Source organism: Scyliorhinus torazame, chromosome 7, assembly GCF_047496885.1.
Source record: "Scyliorhinus torazame isolate Kashiwa2021f chromosome 7, sScyTor2.1, whole genome shotgun sequence".
NCBI lineage: Eukaryota > Metazoa > Chordata > Chondrichthyes > Carcharhiniformes > Scyliorhinidae > Scyliorhinus > Scyliorhinus torazame.
In genome coordinates, this window is record NC_092713.1 from 204,666,103 (window position 1) to 204,689,731 (window position 23,629).

The 23,629-nt window shown below is 52.6% G+C and overlaps 1 protein-coding gene across 2 annotated transcripts in view; it reads right to left on the bottom strand.

Moving 5' to 3' along the window:
- The window catches only part of LOC140426796 (shootin-1-like), a 230,059-nt gene that overhangs the window by 180,574 nt on the left and 25,856 nt on the right, over nt 1–23,629 (bottom strand). For both annotated transcript variants that reach the window (XM_072511979.1, XM_072511978.1), the window contains exon 2: nt 10,387–10,447. In XM_072511979.1, coding sequence (XP_072368080.1) covers nt 10,387–10,447 — 61 coding nt within the window. The remainder of the gene's footprint in view (nt 1–10,386; nt 10,448–23,629) is intronic.

Genomic DNA, 23,629 nt, shown 5'->3' on the forward strand with positions numbered 1-23,629 from the left:
TACATTCTGAGGGGGGGTTCTTTGCTCTTGTTTCTTTTTGGTTCGGTGTGGGTTGGGCACTGTTTTGGTTGGGTCTGTCGGGTGGGCTCTTGGAGGGGGGTAAGTAAATGTAGGGGTGGATGGCCGGTAGGGGGGATTGGGCCCCGCGGGGGAGGGGGAGGCCCGAGTCGGGGGTGAGGGGACTGGGCCTGTAAAAGGAGCTGCATCAGAGGTGGCGGGGCCGGGCAGGTGGGAAGCGCGGGCTTTATCCCGCGCTGAAGGCTGGAGGGGGTGGGGCCAGGGTGGGGAAGCGAGGGTTGTTTCCCGCGCTTGGGATGGAAGGGGGAGGCAGAGAGCCTGTGGATGGGTAATGGAGGAGGAGGGTATGTCCCACAATGGGAGGAGTCGAAGGAGACGCGGGAGTGGCCGGGGTCAGCAGCAGTCAGCTGACTTGCGGGAGTGCAATGGGGGGAGCAAAGCAGCTAGGAGGGGTCCTAGCTGGGGGGGTGGAGGGGGGAATCGGGTTGCTGCTGGTATGGTCAAGGGGGAGCTGGAGGGAGTAGAGGGTGTTGGGACGGGCGTCTGCCGCCGTGGGGAACGGGCCGGGCTTGGGGTGCGGGCGCGTGGCTGGCCGAGGAGGGGTTATGGCTAGTCGGCGGGGGTGGGGAGCGGGTAGCCCCCTGATCCGGCTGATAACCTGGAATGTAAGGGGACTGAACGGGCCGGTCAAGCGGGCCCGGGTGTTCGTGCACCTGAAGGGGCTGAAGGCGGATGTGGTCATGCTCCAGGAGACACACCTGAAGGTGGCAGACCAGGTAAGATTGAGGAAGGGATGGTAGGTCAGGTGTTTCATTCGTGGCTGGATGCCAAAAATCGTGTGGTGGCGATCTTGGTGGGAAAGAGGGTGTCGTTCGAGGCGTCGAGCATTGTGGCAGACAATGGCGGCAGGTACATAATGGTAAGTGGTAAGTTGCAAGGGGAGAGGGTGGTGCTGGTCAACGTGTACGCCCCGAACTGGGACAATGTGGGTTTTCTGCGGCGCATGTTGGGTCTGATCCCGGAATTGGAAGTGGGGTACTGATAATGGGGGGGAGACTTTAACACGGTGTTGGATCCGGCACTGGATCGCTCCAGGTCTAGGACGGGTAGGAAGCCGGCGGCGGCTAAAGTGCTGAGGGGGTTTATGGACCAGATGGGAGGGGTGGACCCTTGGAGATTTGCAAGGCCGGGGGCTAGGGAATTTTCATTCTTCTCGCATGTTCATAAGGCTTATTACCGGATCGACTTTTTTATTTTGAGTAGGGCGCTGATAGGGAGAGTAGAGGATACCGAGTACTCAGCGATAGCCATTTCGGACCACGCCCCGCATTGGGTAGACCTAGAGCTGGGGGAGGAGAGGGACCAGCGCCCGTTGTGGCGCTTGGAGGTGGGGCTGTTGGCGGACGAGGAGGTGAGTGAGCGGGTCCGAGGAAGCATAGAGCGATACCTGGAGGCCAACGATAACGGGGAGGTCCGAGTGGGGATGGTCTGGGAGGCGCTGAAGGCGGTGGTTAGGGGAGAGCAGATCTCCATTAGGGCCCACATGGAGAGGAGAGAGCAGAGGGAGAGGGAGAGGCTGGTGGGGGAGATGATGAGGGTAGACAGGAGGTATGCGGAGGTGCCTGAGGAGGGACTGTTGAGGGAGAGACGTAGCATCCAGGCTGAATTCGACCTGTTGACTACCAGGAAGGCAGAGGTGCAGTGGAGGAAGGCCCAGGGGTCGATTTATGAATATGGGGAAAAGGCAAGTCGGATGCTGGCGCATCAGCTTCAGGAGCGGGACGCAGCTAGGGAGATCGGGGGAGTTAAGGATAGGGGAGGGAGTGTGGTGCGGAGTGGAGTTGGCATCAATGGGGTCCTCAGGGACTTTGGTGAGGAATTGTATCGGTCCGAGCCCTCACTGGAGGAGGGAGGGATGGGCCGCTTTCTGGACCAATTGAGGTTTCCGAAGGTGGAGGAGGGACTGGTGGCGGGATTAGGGCCCCGATTTGGCTGGAGGAGCTGGCCAAAGGGATAGGGAGCATGCAGGCGGGGAAGGCACCGGGGTCGGACAGTTTCCCGGTCGAATTCTACAAATAATATGTGGACCTGTTGGGCCCGTTGCTAGTTAGGACCTTCAATAAGGCAAGGGGGGGGGGGGGGGCTTTGCCCCCGACGATGTCCGGGGCACTGATCTCCTTGATGCTGAAGCGGGACAAGGATCCTCTGCAGTGTGGGTCTTACAGGCCGATTTCGTTGTTAAACGTAGATGCCAAGGTGCTGGCAAAGGTCTTAGCCACGAGAATTGAGGATTGTGTGCCGCAGGTGATCCACAAAGACCAGACGGGGTTCGTGAAGGGGAGGCAGTTGAACGCGAATGTGCGGAGGCTCCTGAACGTTATTATGATGCCGGCGAGGGAGGGGGAGGCGGAGATAGTGGTGGCGATGGACGCTGAGAAGGCCTTCGATAGGGTAGAGTGGGGGTACTTGTGGGAGGTGCTGAAGAAGTTCCGGTTTGGCGGGGGTTTGTCAGGTGGGTTAGGCTGTTGTACGAGGTCCCGATGGCAAGTGTGGCCACGAACAAGAGGAGGTCTGAGTACATTCGGTTGTATCGAGGGACGAGGCGGGGGTGTCCCCTGTCCCCCCTGCTCTTCGCACTGGCGATTGAACCCCTGGCTACGGCACTGAGGGAGTCGAGGAACTGGAGGGGGTTGGTGCGGGGTGGGGAGGTGCATAGGGTGTCGCTCTATGCGGACGACTTGCTGCTATATGTGGCGGATCCAGTGGGGGGAATGCCGGAGGTAATGAGGGAGTTCGGGGATTTCTCAGGATACAAGCTCAACATGGGGTAGAGCGAGTTGTTCGTGGTTCACCCAGGGGACCAGGAGAGGGGGATTGGCGAGCTCCCACCAAAAAGGGTGGAGAGGTGCTTCAGGTATTTGGGGTCCAGGTGGCCAGGAGCTGGGGGGCCCTGCATAGACTTAATTTCACGAGGCGAGTGGGGCAAATGGAGGAGGAGTTCAAGAGGTGGGACGCGTTGCCGCTGTCCCTGGCGGGTAGGGTGCAGTCGGTTAAGATGACGGTGCTCCCAAGGTTTTCGTTCCTGTTCCAGTGCCTCCCCATTCTTATCCCGAAGGCCTTCTTTAGGCGGGTCAACAGGAGCATAATGGAGCTTGTGTGAACGCGAGGGACTCCGAGCATGAGAAGGGTGTTCCTGGAGCGGAGTAGGGATGGGGGGGGCTGACACTGCCCAACCTTTGTGGGTACTACTGGGCCGCCAATGTGGCGATGATGCGCAAGTGGGTGATGGAGGGGGAAGGGGCTGCATGGAAGAGGCTGGAGACGGCGTCTTGTGAGGGTATGAGTCTGGGGGCGCTGGCAACGGCACCGCTGCCGCTCCCTCCAATGAGGTATACCACAAGCCCGGTGGTGGCGGCTACCCTCAAAATCTGGGGGCAGTGGAGGCGGCACAGGGGGAAGTGGGAGCCTCGGTGTGGACCTCAATACGGGGGAACCACCGGTTTGTCCCAGGGAGAATAGATGGAGGGTTTTCAAGCGAGACTCCTGGAAGGTATGTGGCCTCCCGGGTGCCAGGGTCAGGGATGTCTCGGATCGTGTCTTCAGGATCCTTAAGGGGGAGGGTGAGCAGCCAGAAGTCGTGGTGCGCATTGGTACCAACGACATAGGTAGGAAAAGGGGTGTGGAGGTAATAAACAAGTTTAGGGAGTTAGGCTGGAAGTTCAAAGCCAGGACAGACAGAGTTGTCATCTCTGGTTTGTTGCCGGTGCCACGTGATAGCGAGGCTAGGGATAGGGAGAGAGTGCAGTTGAACACGTGGCTGCAGGAATGGTGTAGGAGGGAGGGCTTCAGGTATTTGGATAATTGGAGCGCATTCTGGGGAAGGTGGGACCTGTACAAACAGGACGGGTTGCATCTGAACCAGAGGGGCACCAATATCCTGGGAGGGAGGTTTTCTAGTACTCTTCGGGAGGGTTTAAACTAATTTGGCAGGGGAATGGGAACCGGATTTGTAGTCCAGCAACTAAGGTAGCCGATATTCAGGACGCCAAAGCGTGTAATGAGGCAGTGGGGAAGGGAACACTGACAAAGGAGAGTACTTGCAGGCACGGAGATGGGTTGAAGTGTGTATACTTCAACGCAAGAAGCATCAGGAATAAGGTGGGTGAACTTAAGGCATGGATCGGTACTTGGGACTACGATGTGGTGGCCATCACGGAAACTTGGATAGAAGAGGGGCAGAAATGGTTGTTGGAGGTCCCTGGTTATAGATGTTTCAATAAGATTAGGGAGAGTGGTAAAAGAGGTGGGGGGGGGGGGTGGCATTGTTAATTAGAGATAGTATAACAGCTGCAGAAAGGCAGTTCGAGGAGTATCACCCTAATGAGGTAGTATGGGGTGAAGTCAGAAATAGGAAAGGAGCAGTCACCTTGTTAGGAGTTTTCTATAGGCCCCCCAATAGTAGCAGAGATGTGGAGGAACAGATTGGGAAACAGATTTTGGAAAGGTGCAGAAGTCACAGGGTAGTAGTCATGGGTGACTTTAACTTCCCAAACATTGAGTGGAAACTCTTTAGATCAAATAGTTTGGATGGGGTGGTGTTTGTGCAGTGTGTCCAGGAAGCTTTTCTAACACAGTATGTAGATTGTCCGACCAGAGGAGGGGCAATATTGGATTTAGTACTTGGTAATGAACCAGGGCAAGTGATAGATTTGTTAGTGGGGGAGCATTTTGGAGATAGTGACCACAATTCTGTGACTTTCACTTTAGTAATGGAGAGGGATAGGTGCGTGCAACAGGGCAAGGTTTACAATTGGGGGAAGGGTAAATACGATGTTGTCAGACAAGAATTGAAGTGCATAAATTGGGAACATAGGCTGTCAGGGAAGGACACAAGTGAAAAGTGGAACTTGTTCAAGGAACAGGTACTACGTGTCCTTGATATGTATGTCCCTGTCAGGCAGGGAAGAGATGGTCGAGTGAGGGAACCATGGTTGACAAGAGAGGTTGAATGTCTTGTTAAGAGGAAAAGGGAGACTTATGTAAGGCTGAGGAAACAAGGTTCAGATAGGGCATTGGAGGGATACAAGATAGCCAGGAGGGAACTGAAGAAAGGGATTAGGAGAGCTAAGAGAGGGCATGAACAATCTTTGGCGGGTAGGATCAAGGAAAACCCCAAGGCCTTTTACACATATGTGAGAAATATGAGAATAACTAGAGCGAGGGTAGGTCCGATCAAGGACAGTAGCGGGAGATTGTGTATTGAGTCTGAAGAGATAGGAGAGGTCTTGAACGAGTACTTTTCTTTTGTATTTACAAATGAGAGGGGCGATATTGTTGGAGAGGACAGTGTGAAACAGACTGGTAAGCTCGAGGAAATACTTGATAGGAAAGAAGATGCGTTGGGCACTTTGAAAAACTTGAGGATAGACAAGTCCCCCGGGCCTGACGGGATATATCCAGGGATTCTATGGAAGCATAAGATGAAATTGCAGAGCCGTTGGCAATGATCTTTTCGTCCTCACTGTCAACAGGGGTGGTACCAGGGGATTGGAGAGTGGCGAATGTCGTGCCCCTGTTCAAAAAAGGGACTAGGGATAACCCTGGGAATTATAGGCCAGTTAGTCTTACTTCGGTGGTAGGCAAAGTAATGGAAAGGGTACTGAAGGATAGGATTTCTGAGCATCTGGAAAGACACTGCTTGATTAGGGATAGTCAGCACGGATTTGTGAGGTGTAGGTCTTGCCTTACAAATCTTATTGAGTTCTTTGAGGAGGTGACCAAGCATGTGGATGAAGGTAAAGCAGTGGATGTAGTGTACATAGATTTTAGTAAGGCATTTGATAAAGTTCCCCATGGTAGGCTTATGCAGAAAGTAAGGAGGCATGGGATAGTGGGAAATTTGGCCAGTTGGATAACGAACTGGCTAACCGATAGAAGTCAGAGAGTGGTGGTGGATGGCAAATATTCAGCCTGGATCCCAGTTACCAGTGGCGTACCACAGGGATCAGTTCTGGGTCCTCTGCTGTTTGTGATTTTCATTAATGACTTGGATGAGGGAGTTGAAGGGTGGGGCAGTAAATTTGCAGACGATACGAAGATTGGTGGAGTTGTGGATAGTAAGGAGGGCTGTTGTCGGCTGCAAAGAGTCATAGATAGGATGCAGAGCTGGGCTGAGAAGTGGCAGATGGAGTTTAACCCTGAAAAGTGTGAGGTTGTCCATTTTGGAAGGACAAATATGAATGCGGAATACAGGGTTAACGGTAGAGTTCTTGGCAATGTGGAGGAGCAGAGAGATCTTGGGGTCTATGTTCATACATCTTTGAAAGTTGCCACTCAAGTGGATAGAGCTGTGAAGAAGGCCTATGGTGTGCTCGCGTTCATTAACAGAGGGATTGGATTTAAGAGCCGTGAGGTGATGATGCAGCTGTACAAAACTTTGGTAAGGCCACATTTGGAGTACTGTGTACAGTTCTGGTCACCTCATTTTAGGAAGGATGTGGAAGCTTTGGAAAAGGTGCAAAGAAGATTTACCAGGATGTTACCTGGAATGGAGAGTAGGTCTCACGAGGAAAGGTTGAGGGTGCTAGGCCTTTTCTCATTAGAACGGAGAAGGATGAGGGGCGACTTGATAGAGGTTTATAAGATGATCAAGGGAATAGATAGAGTAGACAGTCAGAGACTTCTTCCCCGGGTGGAACAAACCATTACAAGGGGATATAAATTTAAGGTGAAAGGTGGAAGATATAGGAGGGATATCAGAGGTAGGTTCTTTACCCAGAGAGTAGTGGGGGCATGGAATGCACTGCCTGTGGAAGTAGAGTCGTAAACATTAGGGACCTTCAAGCAGCTATTGGATAGGTACATGGATTACGGTAAAATGATATAGTGTAGATTTATTTGTTCTTAAGGGCAGCACGGTAGCATTGTGGATAGCACAATTGCTTCACAGCTCCAGGGTCCCAGGTTCGATTCCGGCTTGAGTCACTGTCTGTGTGGAGTCTGCACGTCCTCCCCATGTCTGCGTGGGTTTCCTCCGGGTGCTCCGGTTTCCTCCCACAGTCCAAAGATGTGCAGGGTAGGTGGATTGGCCATGATAAATTGCCCTTAGTGTCCAAAATTGCCCTTGGTGTTGGGTGGAGGCGTTGAGTTTGGGTAGGGTGCTCTTTCCAAGAGCCGGTGCAGACTCAGGGGGCCGAATGGCCTCCTTCTGCTCTGTAAATTCAATGATAATCTATGATTAATCTAGGACAAAGGTTCGGCACAACATCGTGGGCCGAAGGGCCTGTTCTATGCTGTATTTTCTATGTTTTTCGGGGTGGCACAGGGCAGGGATAAGAAGGTTGGGGGACCTGTTTGTGGATGGGAAGTTCGCGAGCCTGGGTGAGCTGGAGGAGAAGTATGGGCTCCCCCCAGGGAACACCTTTAGGTATTTACAGGTAGGTTGCTCTTGGGGGGGTGGGTTGGAGAGGGGAAGATCTCAGTAACTTACCAGGTGATGCAGGAGGAGGAGGAGGCCTCGGTGGTGGAGTTGAAAAGTAAGTGGGAGGAGAAGTTGGGGGAGGAGATCGAGGAGGGGACGTGGGCAGATGCCCTTGGGAGGGTGAACTCTTCCTCTTCGTGCGCGATGCTCAGCCTCATACAGTTTAAGGTGCTGCACAGGGCAGACATGACCGGGACAAGGATGAGCCAGTTCTTTGGGGGTGAGGACAGGTGTGTTAGGTGCTCAGGGAGCCCAGCAAACCACACCCATATGTTCTGGGCATGCCCAGCGCTGGAGGAATTTTGGAAGGGCGTAGCGAGGACGGTGTCATGGGTGGTAGGATCCAGGGTCAAACCGGGCTCGGGGCTCGTACTTTTTGGGGTTGCAGGGGAGATGGGAGTGCAGGAGGCGAAAGAGGCCGGAATTCTGGCCTTTGCGTACCTGGTAGCCCAGCGAAAGATTCTTCTTCAGTGGATGGATGTGAGGCCCCCAAGCGTGGAATCCTGGATCAGCGATATGGCAGGGTTCATTAAATTGGAGAGGGTGAAATTTGACTTAAGGGGATCGGTGCAAGGGTTTTTCAGGCGGTGGCAACCGTTCTTGGACTTCCTGGCAGAACGGTAGACATTGGTCAGCAGCAGCAGCAACCCGGGGGGGGGGGTCTATTTTATTTTTCTTTGTTTACACTGGGGGATCTGAGGGGGTGTATATATTTGCTATGTGTTAATTCAGGGTGTTAATTTATTATTTATGTATGGGGGGAGGGGGGCACGGGGGTTGTTTTATTTTGTTCTGTATTTAATTCTATTGGGTTCCTTTTTCATTTTGTTGTTGATATTTTGTGAAAACCTCAATAAAATTTTTTTTTTTTTAAAAGAGAATGATTTTCTGCAAGGGTTTTCCACATTGTCTGCTTCGAACTAAAATTCGTATTTCCAAGTTTGCTGATTTCACAAAACTAGATGAGGATGTGAGTGGTGAGGAGGATGTTAAGATACTTCAAGGTGATTTAGACAAGTTGATTAAATGAAAATCCATGGCAGATGCAGTATAACGTGGATAAATTTGAAGTTATCCACTTCACACAGAGAAACAGAAAAGGCAAGAGTATTATGTCAATGGTGACAGATTGGGAAATGTTGACGTACAAAAGGACCTGGGTGTCCTTGTATACCAGAATCTGAAAGCAAGCATGCAGGTGCAGCAAGCAGTTAGACCGGCAAATGGTATGTTGGCCTTCATTGCAAGTGATGTGGAGATGCCGGCATTGGACTGGGGTGAGCACAGTAAGAAGTCTTACAACATCAGGTTAAAGTCCAACAGGTTTGTTTCAAATCACTAGCTTTCGGAGCACAGCACCTTCCTCAGGTGAGGAGCTGCGCTCCGAAAGCTAGTGACTCGAAACCAACCTGTTGGACTTTAGCCTGGTGGTGTCAGACTTTATTGCAAGTGGACTTGAATGCAGGACCAAGGTTGTCTCACTGCAGCTGGTGAAACCACACCTGAAGTATTGTGTCCAGTTTTGGCCTCCTAACCTAAAAAAGGATATATTTGCCATAGAAGGAGTGCAGCGAAGGTTCACCTGACTGATTGCTGGGATGGCAGGACTGTCGTATGAGGAGAGATGCTGTCAACTGGGCCTGTATCACTGGAATTTAGAAGACTCAGAGGGGATTTAATTGAAACGTATAACATTCTGACAGGATTGGACAGACTGGATGCAGAGATGTTGTTTCCTCTGGTTGGGTCTCTAGGGCAGGGGGGTCACAGTCTCAGGATATGGGGTAGGTCATTTAGGAGTGAGACAAGGAGAAACTTGTTCACTCAGAGTGGGGGGAACCTGTGGAATCCTTTACAACGGAAGGCTGTGGAGGCCAAATCACTGAATATAGTTAAGAAAGAAATAGGTAGAATTCTCGATTCTAAAAGTGTAAATGGATACGGGGAAAGTGTGGAAGTCTGGAGTTGAGATAGATGATCAGCCTGATCATACTGAATGGTGCAGGCTCACAGGGCTGAATGACTGACTCCTGCTCCTTTTTTCTTTGTTTCGATGGTTTCAGCAGAAAACATATAAAAATTCCAGAGAAGCAGCATATTATTGGGAAAACTCCTACAGGAACTCAACTCCAATCTTTGTTCAGCTTTGAAATGTAGACAGTAACTGGTGGGCTGAGTCTGATTGTGTATTGAGATGTCCATGATGATTGGCAACACAGCAAAGGAATTAAACCAATATTTCCTTCAAAAGCAAACAATAGTCAGTCGTGAGGGAGCATTAATATTTGGTGATAAAATGTAAGGTACATGAATGCTTTTTTGTTTTGAACCTTCAGCATTGTAATATTAAGAACTGAGCCATTTTGGAATATTTTACATTCTCAAATCAGAAGTGATCACTATCGTTCATTGCCAGGAGAGATGAGAAGTAATTTTAAGCTCTCAAGATATTGACAATGATACATGCCAACACTGAACAAATGAATGCTGGTGTTGTACTAAAGACTTCAACATTGTTGATGTTTATGGGGGTTGGGTGCCTCTTTATATGCAAACCCCTGAGAACATGGTTGAACAGTTAGTGATGACTAAACAGAGCCTTTACCTATGAGTAGAATATCATTCCACAGACACAACCCCAATCAATATTCCTTCTTCTTAGCATCACTGTGCGTGGATTGTAAATGAACAGCTTATCGCAAAGTAATGTTGCAGCACTGTCATCGGTCGCTGACAAATGAAGTTTCCCTCACAGAATTGATTACCTCGCTGTACCGAGCTCTGGATTTTTTTTTTAAACCATAGCAGACTGGCTGCTCAAATGTAATGTCTTCATCCACGGCAATTAAATTAAGCAATGATGGATACGGGAAAAGGAATAGACCTACCTCGCTTGATCTGTTTCAGCTGCCGCTCAGCCTCATCTCGTTCACGAGTCAGTCGCTTGCACTAAGGAAGGAAAAAGACAAATAGGGTAGTGCTTCAGTGGCCAGGTCGTGCACTGACTAATTAAATTAATACTAAGCACTGTCTTGCTTTTGACAGCCCTGGTTTTACTTGAGCAGCTGGGCCACAACGTATCTTCGAAGACCATGCTGATCAAATATAGACAGGATGAGGACCGTGAGCAGTGGTTGCAGTTGAAGCTTACAGAGTTTATTATCATTACTACATGAAGGATGACAATCCTGATCTATTTATCAGGGTTCTTACTGAGACATGGCCACTCACTTCTGCAATGCAATTGCTCTTCACTTTGTGTTTGCATTCTGCATGCTTGACTTGACTTGTATGTGCTTGTGCGTATGTGTTGGACTAAATGCGTCATGTGCTGAATATGTATGTTCTGGTAAAATAAGTAAAGTCACCATAGTCTGTTACGACCCCCTACAGGGACAGAGCTGTATAACATCCGCTTCCCCTCCTACACACCTGAGAATGGGCTATTCAGGTGGCTAGGGGACGGAGCTAAATCGAGGAACTCCCCACAGAATATAAACCCCGACCGGGAAGCAGTTCGGGAAAAGCAGTTCCCCTGTGGGGAATGGAGTGTGGAGCAGAGCGATTATTGTGACTAATGTGTAATAAAGTGAGTTGTACTCCGTCAGCTTGGCCTCTCGTGGAGTCTTTGCCTCCGTCTGCAACATAGTCCCAGATGCCTATAGGCTGCTTTCCCCTTTGAAGGAGAGAACTGAATGGTGGTCATTTAACCTGAGGATCACCACACCTCAGGCGAGGGGCAAGGTTGAGAAGACAGGGCCTGCATGAGTAACCTCAGCAGGTGGGGAAATTGAACCCGTGCTGTTGGCCTCGATCTGCATCACACACCAGTTGTCCAGCCAACAGAGCTAAACTGGCCTATGTTCTCTGTGTACATGCTGTTGAGGTTTTCTGCTTGTGTGCCCACCAATTTTCCCCCTGGCCACTCTGTTATTGAGTGTGCAATCTGTGATATTAAACCACCAGGAGTTTTGGAAAAACAAAAATGTTTAGGCCAGTATTTTTCATCCTTTGGACGTGCGCAATCAACGGGCTGGAAGCAGCCACAAAACGCGCATCCGGCCGTGGCTGTCCGCCACAGCATCCGCATTGGGAAAGGCCCAGTGCTGCTGAGGAGGGTGGAAAGAAGGCAGATACCAAGAAATGGGCTGGCGTTTCCAATTGGCTCCTTCAGGGTCACAGCCACTGCGGAACTGGCTCAGTGAGCTGCTAATCTGCAAAGGATAGATTACGATGGAAAAACTCTGCAAAGCGATCTCGCCAGCATGTTCAAACACAAATATCAGTCACCAGCCACCTTTTAACATTTTAGTTCGGGCCTGACAGTTCATCCCGCCGTCGATCAATGTCGCAGCTAAAACGTAAAGGCCGCCTGGCCAATCGCTGCCAACCGCAAAGTAGGCGGGCCGCACAAAATTGCGTTCAATTGGCCCCTTAATGGGCTAAGTCGCCTTCTTGATTGTTGGCGGGTGCGTTTCTCATATGCACCTGCCAACAGAAATATTGCACAATGTCCAGAGCATTGCTGATATATTCTCATGCATTTTCACATTTTCGGGTGGGATGCGCGCCCGCCTGCGCAACAGACAATTCTGGCCTTTGTGTAACTTGTCAGACAAGGGGCGCGATTTAATGGGGGGAAAAATCAGAGTCCGCTTTTGGGCACGTATCGCGGGATGTTTTCTCAGCGGCTGCAGTGCGAGAAACACCCGGCTTTTCAACATTTTTTTGGCCAGATCGTGACGTCTCACAAGGTTCAGTTCACCATGTTGGGCGCGACGAGGCCGATAAATCCCGCTCAAAACCTTTCAGTTGGGGCCTGGTGGTTTAAATCCTTGGGATGGTTCGAAGCACTTATCCTGAAATAAGTGCACTGCCTCTGTATACTCAGGATGGTGGCTTTAACCTCACGGCTAGCTCAGCTATTCATCAGAGATAGCTTAGGGCTATACCCAGCTTTACCTTTGCCTTAGAGTTAATCCATCCAGATTACATCTGGACATTTTGCAATGAGATAGCACTCACCAGTTTATATAAGTAATGAAGAAAAAATTGAAAGTTAAATTTGTCTTGGACTACTGAAAATAACAGTGGAAGCTTTCCGAGATCCATTATCATCCGTATGATTTGATCATAATTAACTGTGCCAGAAATTGAATCATGCTGCACCCATGCTAGAGGTGTGTGCACACTCATTTTGTGATGGAAGTGTGCTGTCTCCTTTGTAAGCATCCAGGATGTACACTTGAAACAAGTGTTATAACCTTGCAGTTGCAGATAGGGTTTAACAACTATGCGAATGGTTTGCGCAGCCATCGGTTTTATCAGGTGCTTGGCAACCTAACTGCCAGCCTTTAAGGGAGTGGTGGAACGGTGGCACAATGGTTAGCACTGCTCCCTCATTTCACCAGGGACCTGGTTCGATTCCGTGCTCGGACGACTGTCTGTGTGGAGTTTGCTCGTTCCCCAGTGTCTGGGTTTCCTCCGGATGCTCCTGTTTCCTCCCACAATCCAAAGATGTGCATGTTAGGTGGATTGGCCATGCTAAATTGCCCCTTAGTGTCCAAAGATGTGCAGGCGAGGTGGGCAGCCATGCTAAATTGCCCCTTAGTGTCCAAAGAATAGGTGGGGTTACAGGGAAATGGGCCCCTCTTGTGGGGGTTGGTGCAGATTCAACGGGCCAAATGGCCTCCTTCTGCACTGGGGGGATTCTATGAGTGCTCTAAGTTGCCATTGATGGGTTAAGTTTCAATCATTTTACTTACCTTATTGGGAATGGAGCAGCAACTGTTAGCACTCAATTATCCCAATTGCTGCTAATTTCCGTTCACTTTCGAGAAGTTAAGAACTGTAATGTTTCTGGTAGATTAGCAAGTTTATTCAGTGAGTGCCAAAATCATACAATCCTGGAAAGTCTCAGGAATACTGCTTTGGTGGAATGGTCTCAGCCAGGGCATTGTAAGGCTACTAAAAACGTTTCAGCTCCAGTGGTGACATACTCTCCATCGGAGTCAGATGGCTGTGCGTTGATGACCCAATCCAATGATTAATCTAGGCTGACACTTCAATGCAACACTGTCTGATGTGGCATCAAACTCATGTTCCATCTGCTATCTCAGGTGGACTCAAAATGGTCTCACAGCACTATTCAAAGAAAAGTAGGTGATTTTCTTTGTTTCTGGCCAATAGTGTTCCCTTAACCAACATTAACTTTGGACATTCTGTTGCCACAAAAATCTTTCCCTTTTTATTCTAACTGACCTTAGTACCTTTGTAATAGGAGTGTTAAATGAGCCAGGCCCCCTACTCTCTGATTTCAAATCAGAAATTTAGGTGGAAGTGCATGAGTTGGCAGGGTCAGCCTTGTATGTGATGCCACCTCCAGTCAGAAAACCTGATAATACACATCATCATAACTTACCATGAGTAAAGAACACTTAAACAGGATGGTGGTGGCTAGCATGAGGGGACATAGTTTTAAATTGAGGGGAGATAGATATAGGACAGATGTCAGAGGTAGGTTCTTTACTCAGAGAATAGTAAGGGTGTGGAATGCCCTGCCTGCAGCAGTAGTGGACTCGCCAACATTAAGGGCATTTAAATGGTCATTGGATAAACATATGGATGATAAGGGAATAGTGTAGATGGGCTTAAGATTGGTTCCACAGTTCGGCGCAACATCGAGGGCCGAATGGCCTGTTCTGCGCTGTAATGTTCTATGTTCTATAACGAAAAGCATCCGCATTTATGCAAACATAGCCCAGCAAGGAGGAAGATTTAAAGGAAGGCAGTGAGAGGGAGAAAGTTGGTAGAGAAAAAAGTCTTAATTGATTTAAGGAGACTGTTAGTCTTTTATCAGCGCACGATGATATCATGCAGTTGCCTCCATTTATTGATTACAATTGCTAATATTGTATTAATTCCAATAAATGATCCAGGAGGCCAATGCGTTATTTTTGGAAGCTACAATACAATTTCATATATAAATTCACCAACACATTGTTTTATGAAAATCTGCCACTTAAATTGACAGTGCGTGCTACTACCACACAATCATCACTTAAAAGCTCTGATGCACATAGTCACAAGAGTCAGTTACAGTTCAGACTTTCCCAACACTTTCCCACACTTCATTGTGGTCACACGAAAAATGCATTTTCCTAAACAAACCCACATAAAAGTGGTTAGCACTGTTGCCTCACGGCACCGGGTGCCCAGTTTCATTTCTGGCCTTGGGTCACTGTCTGTGGAGTTTTCACATTCTCCCAATGTCTGCGTGGGTTTCCTCCGGGTGCTCCCGTTTCCTCCCACAGTCCAAACATGTGCAGGTGAGGCAGTGGTGCAGTGGAATTGTCACTGGACTGGTAATCTAGTGACCCAGACTAATGCTCTGGCGACATGGGTTTGAATCCCGCCAGGGCAGTTGGTGGAATTTGAATTCAATAGAAAATATGGGATTAAAAGTCTAATGATGACCATGAAACCATTGTCGATTGTTGTAAAAACCTGCCTGGTCCAGTACGATGTTGTCTCCTTCATGTCATTTCCAAGTCTGCAAATTTCAGTATGAAGGATATATCAACATAGAATCCCTACAGTGAATCCCTACATTCGGCCCATCGAGTCTGCACTGACCCTCTGAAAGAGCATCCCACCTAGGCCCACTCCCCGCCCTATCACCTAACCCCACCTAACCATTTTCTATTTGTTCATGGGACATGGGCATCGCTGACAGAGCCAGCATTTGTTCTCCATTCCTGAGGGTATTTAAGAGTCAACCACATTACTGTGGGTCTGGAGTCACATGTAGGCCAGACCAGGTAAGGACGACAGATTTCCTTCCCCTAAAGGACATTAAAGAGACATCAAACAAGGTTTGCCCTCTAGAGAGAGATTTAACAAATGGCAATATTACAAAGAGCTGCACTGGAAACCTTCCAGTGTTTTGGCAAACTTTCCTTTCTCCAACTTCAGAAAAGACAGGTATTTTGGTAATTTACCATTGTTATTTGTAGGAATTACTTGCAACATTTCCCTGTGTTGCAATCCCAGACCAGACCTCAACAGTGACTAGGACACTGGACCGAAACCCCAATATTTTAGTTTAGTTATAAGACATGTGCGAAAAGAATGATTCACTCCAGGAGTTACTGCAGAAAGAAATCGGGCTTTCGTATTTTTAAAACAAAACTTTATTATGGATACAATATTAAACTTTTTAACTTCACACAGAAAAAAGCAGCTTACAATTAACCCATAAACACTACTACTCAATGTCCCACTAAACAATAATAAAAGAAACACACAGCTCTCAATCTATCTTACTGTGGGAGAACTGCGGACTCAGCATCAAGCAGATCAGAATTCAACTCCTCTCTGCAAAACTTTCTCCAAAAACTGCCTCTCTAAAGCTTTTCAAAATGTCTCTCTGCATTCCTGGGCTCCACCCAGCAATGACCTCATCGCCCCAAGCTAAAAAACAAAGTATCTCTGCAGGCTGCAAAGCACATTAACTCTCCAGGGACTTCCCCAGTAAAATCACAGTCCATTAGTCCAAACTGAAAAACACGTTCCTTTGTCAATTTCACCTTCTGGCTGCTAAAAGCTCTCAGGCCCTGCAAAACAGAATTATTTTAAAGCAAACATGACCACTGCAGTCAAACACACTCGAACCCCAGGCTTTTAACCCTTAAATTGCCCAATACGTAGAATCCAACATTCCTAAAGTCTTCCAGTCGTCACTCCTGCAACAGTGGCCACACATCAAAATTATTTAACTGGCTGTGAAGCGTTTAAGGTGCCCCTTAAGGATGTGAAAAACAGAGTGTAAATTTAAGTTACTTCTCCATGGAGTAAAATTTCCTGTCAGCTGAGCTTTGGCCTACTACACCCTGACTCCAAATAATTTCACTGGGTCCGGACGAGTCGAATTTATTTTTCTGTGAGTGGAATTCTAGTGTTGTTTCTGTTGCCATTGGATTGTTTGCCTCTGTTTGGAGGATAGAAAAAGCTACAGCACAGGCTGGCTGCCTGTCGAGTGCAATCAAAAAAACCCTGGACCAGAGTCTCAGCCTCTTAATACAGGCTTGACATCCACCGAGGTACTTGTGCTTGGTGCAAGTGGAATGGTGACCTCCCCATCACATCTCGTCCCCCTGGCCTTGCTAATGATCCGACCGACCACACAAGCACCTTTCGTTACAGGAAAGCCCAGCTCGGCTGGGTGTGATAATCAGTGGAGGAAATGGGCTTTGTATCGACAGAGAGGGGAAGAATATGGCTCAGGTTGTGTGTTCGGCGGAGAATATCAACACCTCACCCCCACCCCCCACCCATCTGCCCACCTCCCATTGCCTCTCCCAATGCCCAAATCCCTTCCCCCACAGCCAACTCCTAGAGTTTTTCTCCTGAGAATTTTCAATAACAACCATCAGCTTAACAATATTGCATCACTGAGATTAACAGCCAGACAACACTCTGCTCCTGAACCTCTCCTGCGGGGTGTGCAAGCTGTGTAATTAAGCAGTGTCTGCTTTACTCCCACTGGGGTAAACCTCAGGGAATCAGCTCTAAATTCAGAACTCAGCATATAGACGGTAGAACCTTCCCTTAAGAAAATAGCGGAGATGCTCTAATAATCCCCAAAACTGTATTCATTGATTTTTGTTTCAAAGAACCAAGAGCATATGGTCAAGTTTGACTCTCATTTGCTGATTTTTCTCAGCTAGTTTTCTCTCCTCTCTTAAAGGACATACCATTCCTTGCTAGGTAATTTTTCACAAGCACTGGACATTGAATGTCACGTCTGAGTGGTGATACTGTGTTTGTGTGACTTTGCTGGTACAAAATGGTTGCTGTACATTAAGATGTCTCAGTGTCATACCATGTAATATAAATGCAAGTATTAATAATAAATAATTAGCTGTGCATATGGACCACATTATACGATTATAAGAACACATGACAGCTGAAGCAGTGGCGAATATGAAAAACTATTTTAAACTGTGACAATGCAGAGCAATGGTAATGAAGCTGTTAGGTTAGGTTGTAGAATGAATGAGCGCCTATGCTAAATTTCCACCTCCAAAGGAGCTAAGGTAAATTTATTTCACAATTTGCAATGTAGACTGAACCACCAGAGAAGGCGTTAAATCCAACAATGGGTAAAGATGTTCCAACATTATTGAGTTCAGAAATGGGTCATAATTGAAATCTGCCTGGGAGTGAGGCACAGTTACGTACAATACTATTAGCAATAACTTATTTGATGAAGCACTGACTTAAAATAAAACCATCGGCGTTCTGGTTCCAGGGGCCTTCCTGGTGGGGGGGCGGGGGGAGCCGACTCCAGGGGGGGGGGCCTCCATGGTGGCCAGGCCCGCGATCAGGGGCAACCGATCTGTTGGTGCTCTCATTCCGGAGGGGGGCTATGTTCCTCCGCGCCGGGCCCCTGTAGGGCTCCGTCATGTTGCCTGAAAGCTGGCGCGGAGCCAGCCATGGCGCGCATGTGCGGACCCACACCGGCCGTGGGGCAGGCTTTCGGCACCGGAGCAGCGCACAGCGCTCCGGCACCGGGCTACCCCCGAGAAAGGGGAGAATGACTGGGCCTGGAGGCTCGTTGACGCCGGCGTCGCTCGCACCTGTTTTGACGCCGGCGTAACACTTGGCCGGGATTTTGGAGAATCCCGGCCCTGATGTTTCCAATGTTCCAGCAAACCTTGGGCGAAATTCTCCGTTATCGGCGGAAGGTCCGCCGATCGGCGCAAAAAACGGCGCAAATCCGACTTGCGTCACGTCGGAAAAATGGGTCGAAAGTCTCCGGCCTGAAAAGGGCTAGCAGCGACGTAACGGGATCCGCGCTTGCGCAGTGGTTCACGCCGTGCAGCGTCATACGCACCGCACGGCGTGACGGCTCATAAGGCCGCGCTGCTCCCCCCCCACCCGACCGGAACACCCCACCGGAACACCTGACTGGATGGCTGGCCGCCGCTCAGCCCCGAGGTTCGAGTCACGGGATGTGGAGGCGCTCCTGGACGCGGTGGAGCAGAGGAGGGACGCCCTGTATCCCGGGCATGGCCGCAGAGTTGCCCCACGCCACAGCCGGCGTCTGTGGAGGGAGGTGGCAGAGGCCATCACCGCTGTGGCCCTGACACCACGGACAGGCACCCAGTGCCACAAGAAGGTAAACGACCTCGTCAGAGCAGGCAGGGTGAGCCTCCCCATATCCCCCCCTCCCCATATCCCCCCTCCCCCATATCTCCCCCTCCCCCATATCCCCCCTCCCCATATCCCCCCTCCCCTATCCCCCCTCCCCCATATTCCCCCTCCCCATTTCCCCCCTCCCCCATATCCCCCCTCCCCCATATCCCCCATATCCCCAAGTGAATCCAGCCCTAACCTTAACCTCTGCAATGCACGCGCAACCGATGGCGTGCATTCATATACCTGCCTAACAGTGTTGCCTTTTACCCCTGCCCCATATCCCCCCTCCCCCATACCCCCATGTCCCCCCTCCCCCATATCCCCCCCTCCCCCATATCCCCCCTCCCCCATATCCCCCCCACAGGATAAGCGCGCACACAACAATAGGGAGCATGTGAGGACTGCAGGAGGCCCCGCTGATGAGAGGCCACTGACCAAACACGAGGAAAGGGCCCTGGAACTGGCTGGCGGACCTGACGACCGGGAGGTTGCTGATGCAGAGGTCGGGGGCGTAGTAGCAAGTGAGCCACCGACAGCCCGTCCCCATATCCCCCCTCCCCTATATCCCCCTCCCCCATATCACCTGATCACTGCCTGATGTCTAACCATGCATGCTTCATTGTGTATCGCAGGACCAAACGTCCAGGCACCCATCCCCGCAGATGCAGACCGCCCGCAGGATGCCCCTCGGAGGCCACAGGAGACGGAGAGACACGAACCCTCCAGCATGCGACGCCCGCAGGATGCCCCTCGGAGGCCACGGGAGACGGAGAGACACGAACCCTCCAGCATGCGACGCCCGCAGGATGCCCCTCGGAGGCCACGGGAGACGGAGAGACCCGGACCCTCCAGCATGCGACGCCCGCAGGATGCCCCTCGCACACCACGGGAGACGGAGAGACCCGCACCCTCCAGCATGCGACGCCCGCAGGATGCCCCTCGGAGGCCACGGGAGACGGAGAGACCTGGAGCAACAGGGAGACGACACCCCCGTCACGTGCGGGAGCGACCACCCAGCGACGAGGGGGTCAGCCACAGGCCCCCGTCACATCCGAGCCAGGACACCACTACCCAGGACACCACTACCCAGGACACCACTACCCAGGACACCACTACCCAGGACACCACTACCCAGGACACCACTACCCGGGACACCACTACCCAGGACACCACTACCCGAGACAGCACTGCCCAGGACTTCACTACCCGGGACAGCACTGCCCAGGACACCCCTACCCGGGACAGCACTACCCAGGAAGACGAAATACCGGACAGTGACTCAGAGTGGATGGGTGGAGACGAACCCCCACCCCAAAGTGCCATGGACTCAGAGTGGGACGAAGAGCACGACACAACGCCACTGCTGTCACCAACACCCTCCACCATCGCAGAAACACTTACCTCGGTTGGGCACTTTAGTGATGAGGCGTCTGGTACACTCACTGGTGCGCACAACACAGCCGTCCCGGTACAGCAGGTGGAGGTAGGAGCAGCAGAGGGGCCGGGCGGTCGGAGGGCAGCCCAGCCCAAGCGAACATCTGCCGCCCAGATGGATCCCGGGTTCCTGGAGTTACCACACCCACACATAGATCCGATGCAACCACCGACCCGGAGACGAGCGAAGAGGGTGACGGGCGGCTTGCGGCGGCTGCAGTCGCAGGTGGAGGAGTCCACCCGCGTCCAGGAGATGGGAGTGGTGCCGGTCATGCGTACCACCCAAGCTGACACTGCACGGGTGGCGTCCGCGGTGGAGGCAATGGGTGCGACGGTGTCAGACATGGGGAACGGTTTGCGAGGCCTGGGGCTTTCCGTGCAGGCGGCGTCTGTGGCCCAGGAAATGGCTGCCCTCTCACAGGAGGCCATGAGCCAGTGCCAGCGCCAGATGGCAGAGGCGCTCAACGCCATAGTCCAGTCTCTGCAGGCCATGGCCCAGTCTCAGCAGGCCATGGCCCAGTCTCAGCAGGCCATGGCCCAGTCTCTGCAGTCCATGGCCCAGTCTCTGCAGGCCATCGCTGAGGGCATCGGCGCCAGTGGCCATGTGCGAGCCTACGTCGCACTGTCACAGACAGGGTTTGCCAACCCCCTGGGCTCCATGGCTGCAAACCTGCAGACCCCTGTCGATACCAGCACGGGCCTCCAGGGCTGGCAGCGCCAGATGTCGGGGGGGCGTCGGATGGCCAGTCCGTTTGCATCCCCCACCCATGTAGAGGCCTGGGGGCCATCGGGCACCCCGCGGGAGGAGGAGGTGGTGTGGACCGTCCCGGCTCCCCCTGTAGGGGAGGTCCCGGTACACCGCGACACCTCGGACTCCCCCCCTTCCGTCCCAGGTGCATCGGGTGGGCAACGGGCAGGACAGGCTGGCAGCTCGCCATCCCAGTCGCCCGGGCCGCAGCCTGGCCCATCTAGGCCAGGACGCCCCAGGAAACGGCCGCCAAAGGGATCCAGTGTCAGAGGGCAGGAATCACAGGAGTCCACCTCCAGTTCTGCTGTACCGTCTGGGGAACCACGTAGACGTAGTCAAAGGGCCCGTAAGGCCAAACAATTAGACACTGAGTAAGTTGGCACGGGTGCAGGGCACAGATGAGTTTTAGGGGCTAGGGCACGTGCATGAACTCCTTTGGTTATTAAAGTCAATGTTACACCTACAGAAGCTGCCTTTGTGCTCTGTCCAAAGCGTGCAGGGGTGTCATGTACGTTGAGCGCAAGTGTGTGTGTGAGGGGTGGTCTTACCTCAGTCCCAGGTGAGTCTGCCCCCTTCCCCCTGGGCCGCCATCAACATCCCCCGGGCAGAGGACGGGACCGTGCGCTGCAGTGTCACAGCCGCATGCAGGGATGGTCCGGGTGGATGGTGGTACTGTGGCCATGGGTCAGACATAGTCCAACGATGTAGAGCCAGGAGCTCACCGCAGGGCGGGTTGTCATCATCCTCCATGGCCTGCAACAGACACGCGTCCACCCGCAACTGTGTGAGCCCGGCCCGTTGTGCCGCAGGTGGATCGGCAATGGGGGGGGGTGGTGTGCATGCGGGTGGGGTGGGTGGGGTTGGGGAGGGGGGTGAGGGTGCTGGGTGGGTGGATGGGTGGGGGGTGTGGGTGGTCGGCTGTTGCCATGGTGTGCGGTCTGTGGCCATACTACCCGATTCCCACGCCCATCTAGTCAGTGAAGCGGGCGGCTATCAGTCTGTCCCATGCCCGCTGGGCCAGCCGGTAACGGTGGACAGCCACCCGCCTGTGTCTACCCCGTCTGCCCTGACCATTACCCCCATCCCCCTCATCTGGGGAGGACTGCGCCTCTTCCTGCTGCTCCTCCACTCCGCCCTCCTCTGCCTGCGGCACATCGCCCCTCTGTTGGGCTATGTTGTGCAGGACGCAGCACACCACAATGATGCGGCCGACCCTATCTGACCGATACTGGAGGGCGCCCCCAGAGAGGTCCAGGCACCTGAAACGCATCTTCAGCACGCCAAAGCACCTCTCTATCACTCCCCTTGTCGCTACATGGGCATCATTGTAGCGGTTCTCCGTCTCATTGCGTGGCCTCCGTATAGGCGTCATCAGCCACGATCGCAATGGGTAGCCCCTGTCACCCAGCAACCAGCCCCTCAGCCGGGGATGGCGTCCCTCGTACATGCCGGGGATGGATGACCGCGACAACACGTATGAGTCGTGTACACTGCCTGGGTAACGGGCGCAGACGTGCAGGATCATCATGCAGTGGTCGCAGACCACCTGTATGTTCATCGAATCGGTCCCCTTCCTATTGGTGAACACGGCCCTGTTATCTGCAGGTGGCCGCACGGCGACGTGCATCCCATCGATCGTGCCCTGGACCATGGGGAACCCGGCCACGGCAGAGAAGCCCACGGCCCGGGCATCTTGGCTGGCCCGGTCCACGGGGAAGCGGATGTAGCGGTGCGCCATGGCACATAGGGCATCTGTCACTGCCCGGATGCACCGATGCACCGATGTCTGCGATATGCCGGACAGGTCCCCACTCGGTGCCTGGAATGACCCCGTTGCATAAAAGTTCAGGGCCACCGTAACCTTGACGGACACGGGGAGAGGGTGTCCCCCGCCAGTGCCACGCGGTGACAGGTGTGCCAGCAGGTGGCAGATGTGTGCCACGGTTTCCCGCCTCATCCGGAGTCTCCTCCTGCATTCCCGGTCCGTGAGGTCCTGGTATGACTGCCGGGGCCGGTACACACGGGGCGCCCTTGGGTGCCTCCGTTGCCGTGGGGCCGCGACGTCCTCCTCCCCCTCCTCGTCCTGTCGGTCAGGTGTCCCTCCAGCCTGGGCGGCTGCCGCCTGTCCCTCTGCGGCAGCCTGCGCCGCCTCTCTGGCACGCTCCTCCTCCTCCTCCTCCTCCTCATCAAGGGCAACATAGACATGAGCGGCTGCCGCCACGGCGGCCAACATCGCTGGATGATCGCAAAACATGACGGCCTGGTGGGGGGGAGGGGAACGACGACATGTCATCATTGCCCATATCCCCTCCTCCCCCCAGCCAGGTGGCATGGACCGCATGGGTCCAACTGTTGGAGGCTGGCACCTGGCCCGGTGGACCAACTCACTTGCCCTCGCATCCCCCTCCCCGGCACGGACCCCCCCCCATCCCCCTCCCCGGCACGGACCCCCCCCAACCTCCACCCCGGCACGGACCCCCCCCCAACCTCCACCCCGGCACGGACCCCCCATCCCCCTACCCGGCACGGACCCCCCCCCAACCTCCACCCCGGCACGGACCCCCCAACCTCCACCCCGGCACGGACCCCCCCCCATCCCCCTCCCCGGCACGGACCACCCCCAACCTCCACCCCGGCACGGACCCCCCCCCAACCTCCACCCCGGCACGGACCCCCCATCCCCCTCCCCGGCACGGACCCCCCCCAACCTCCACCCCGGCACGGACCCCCCATCCCCCTCCCCGGCA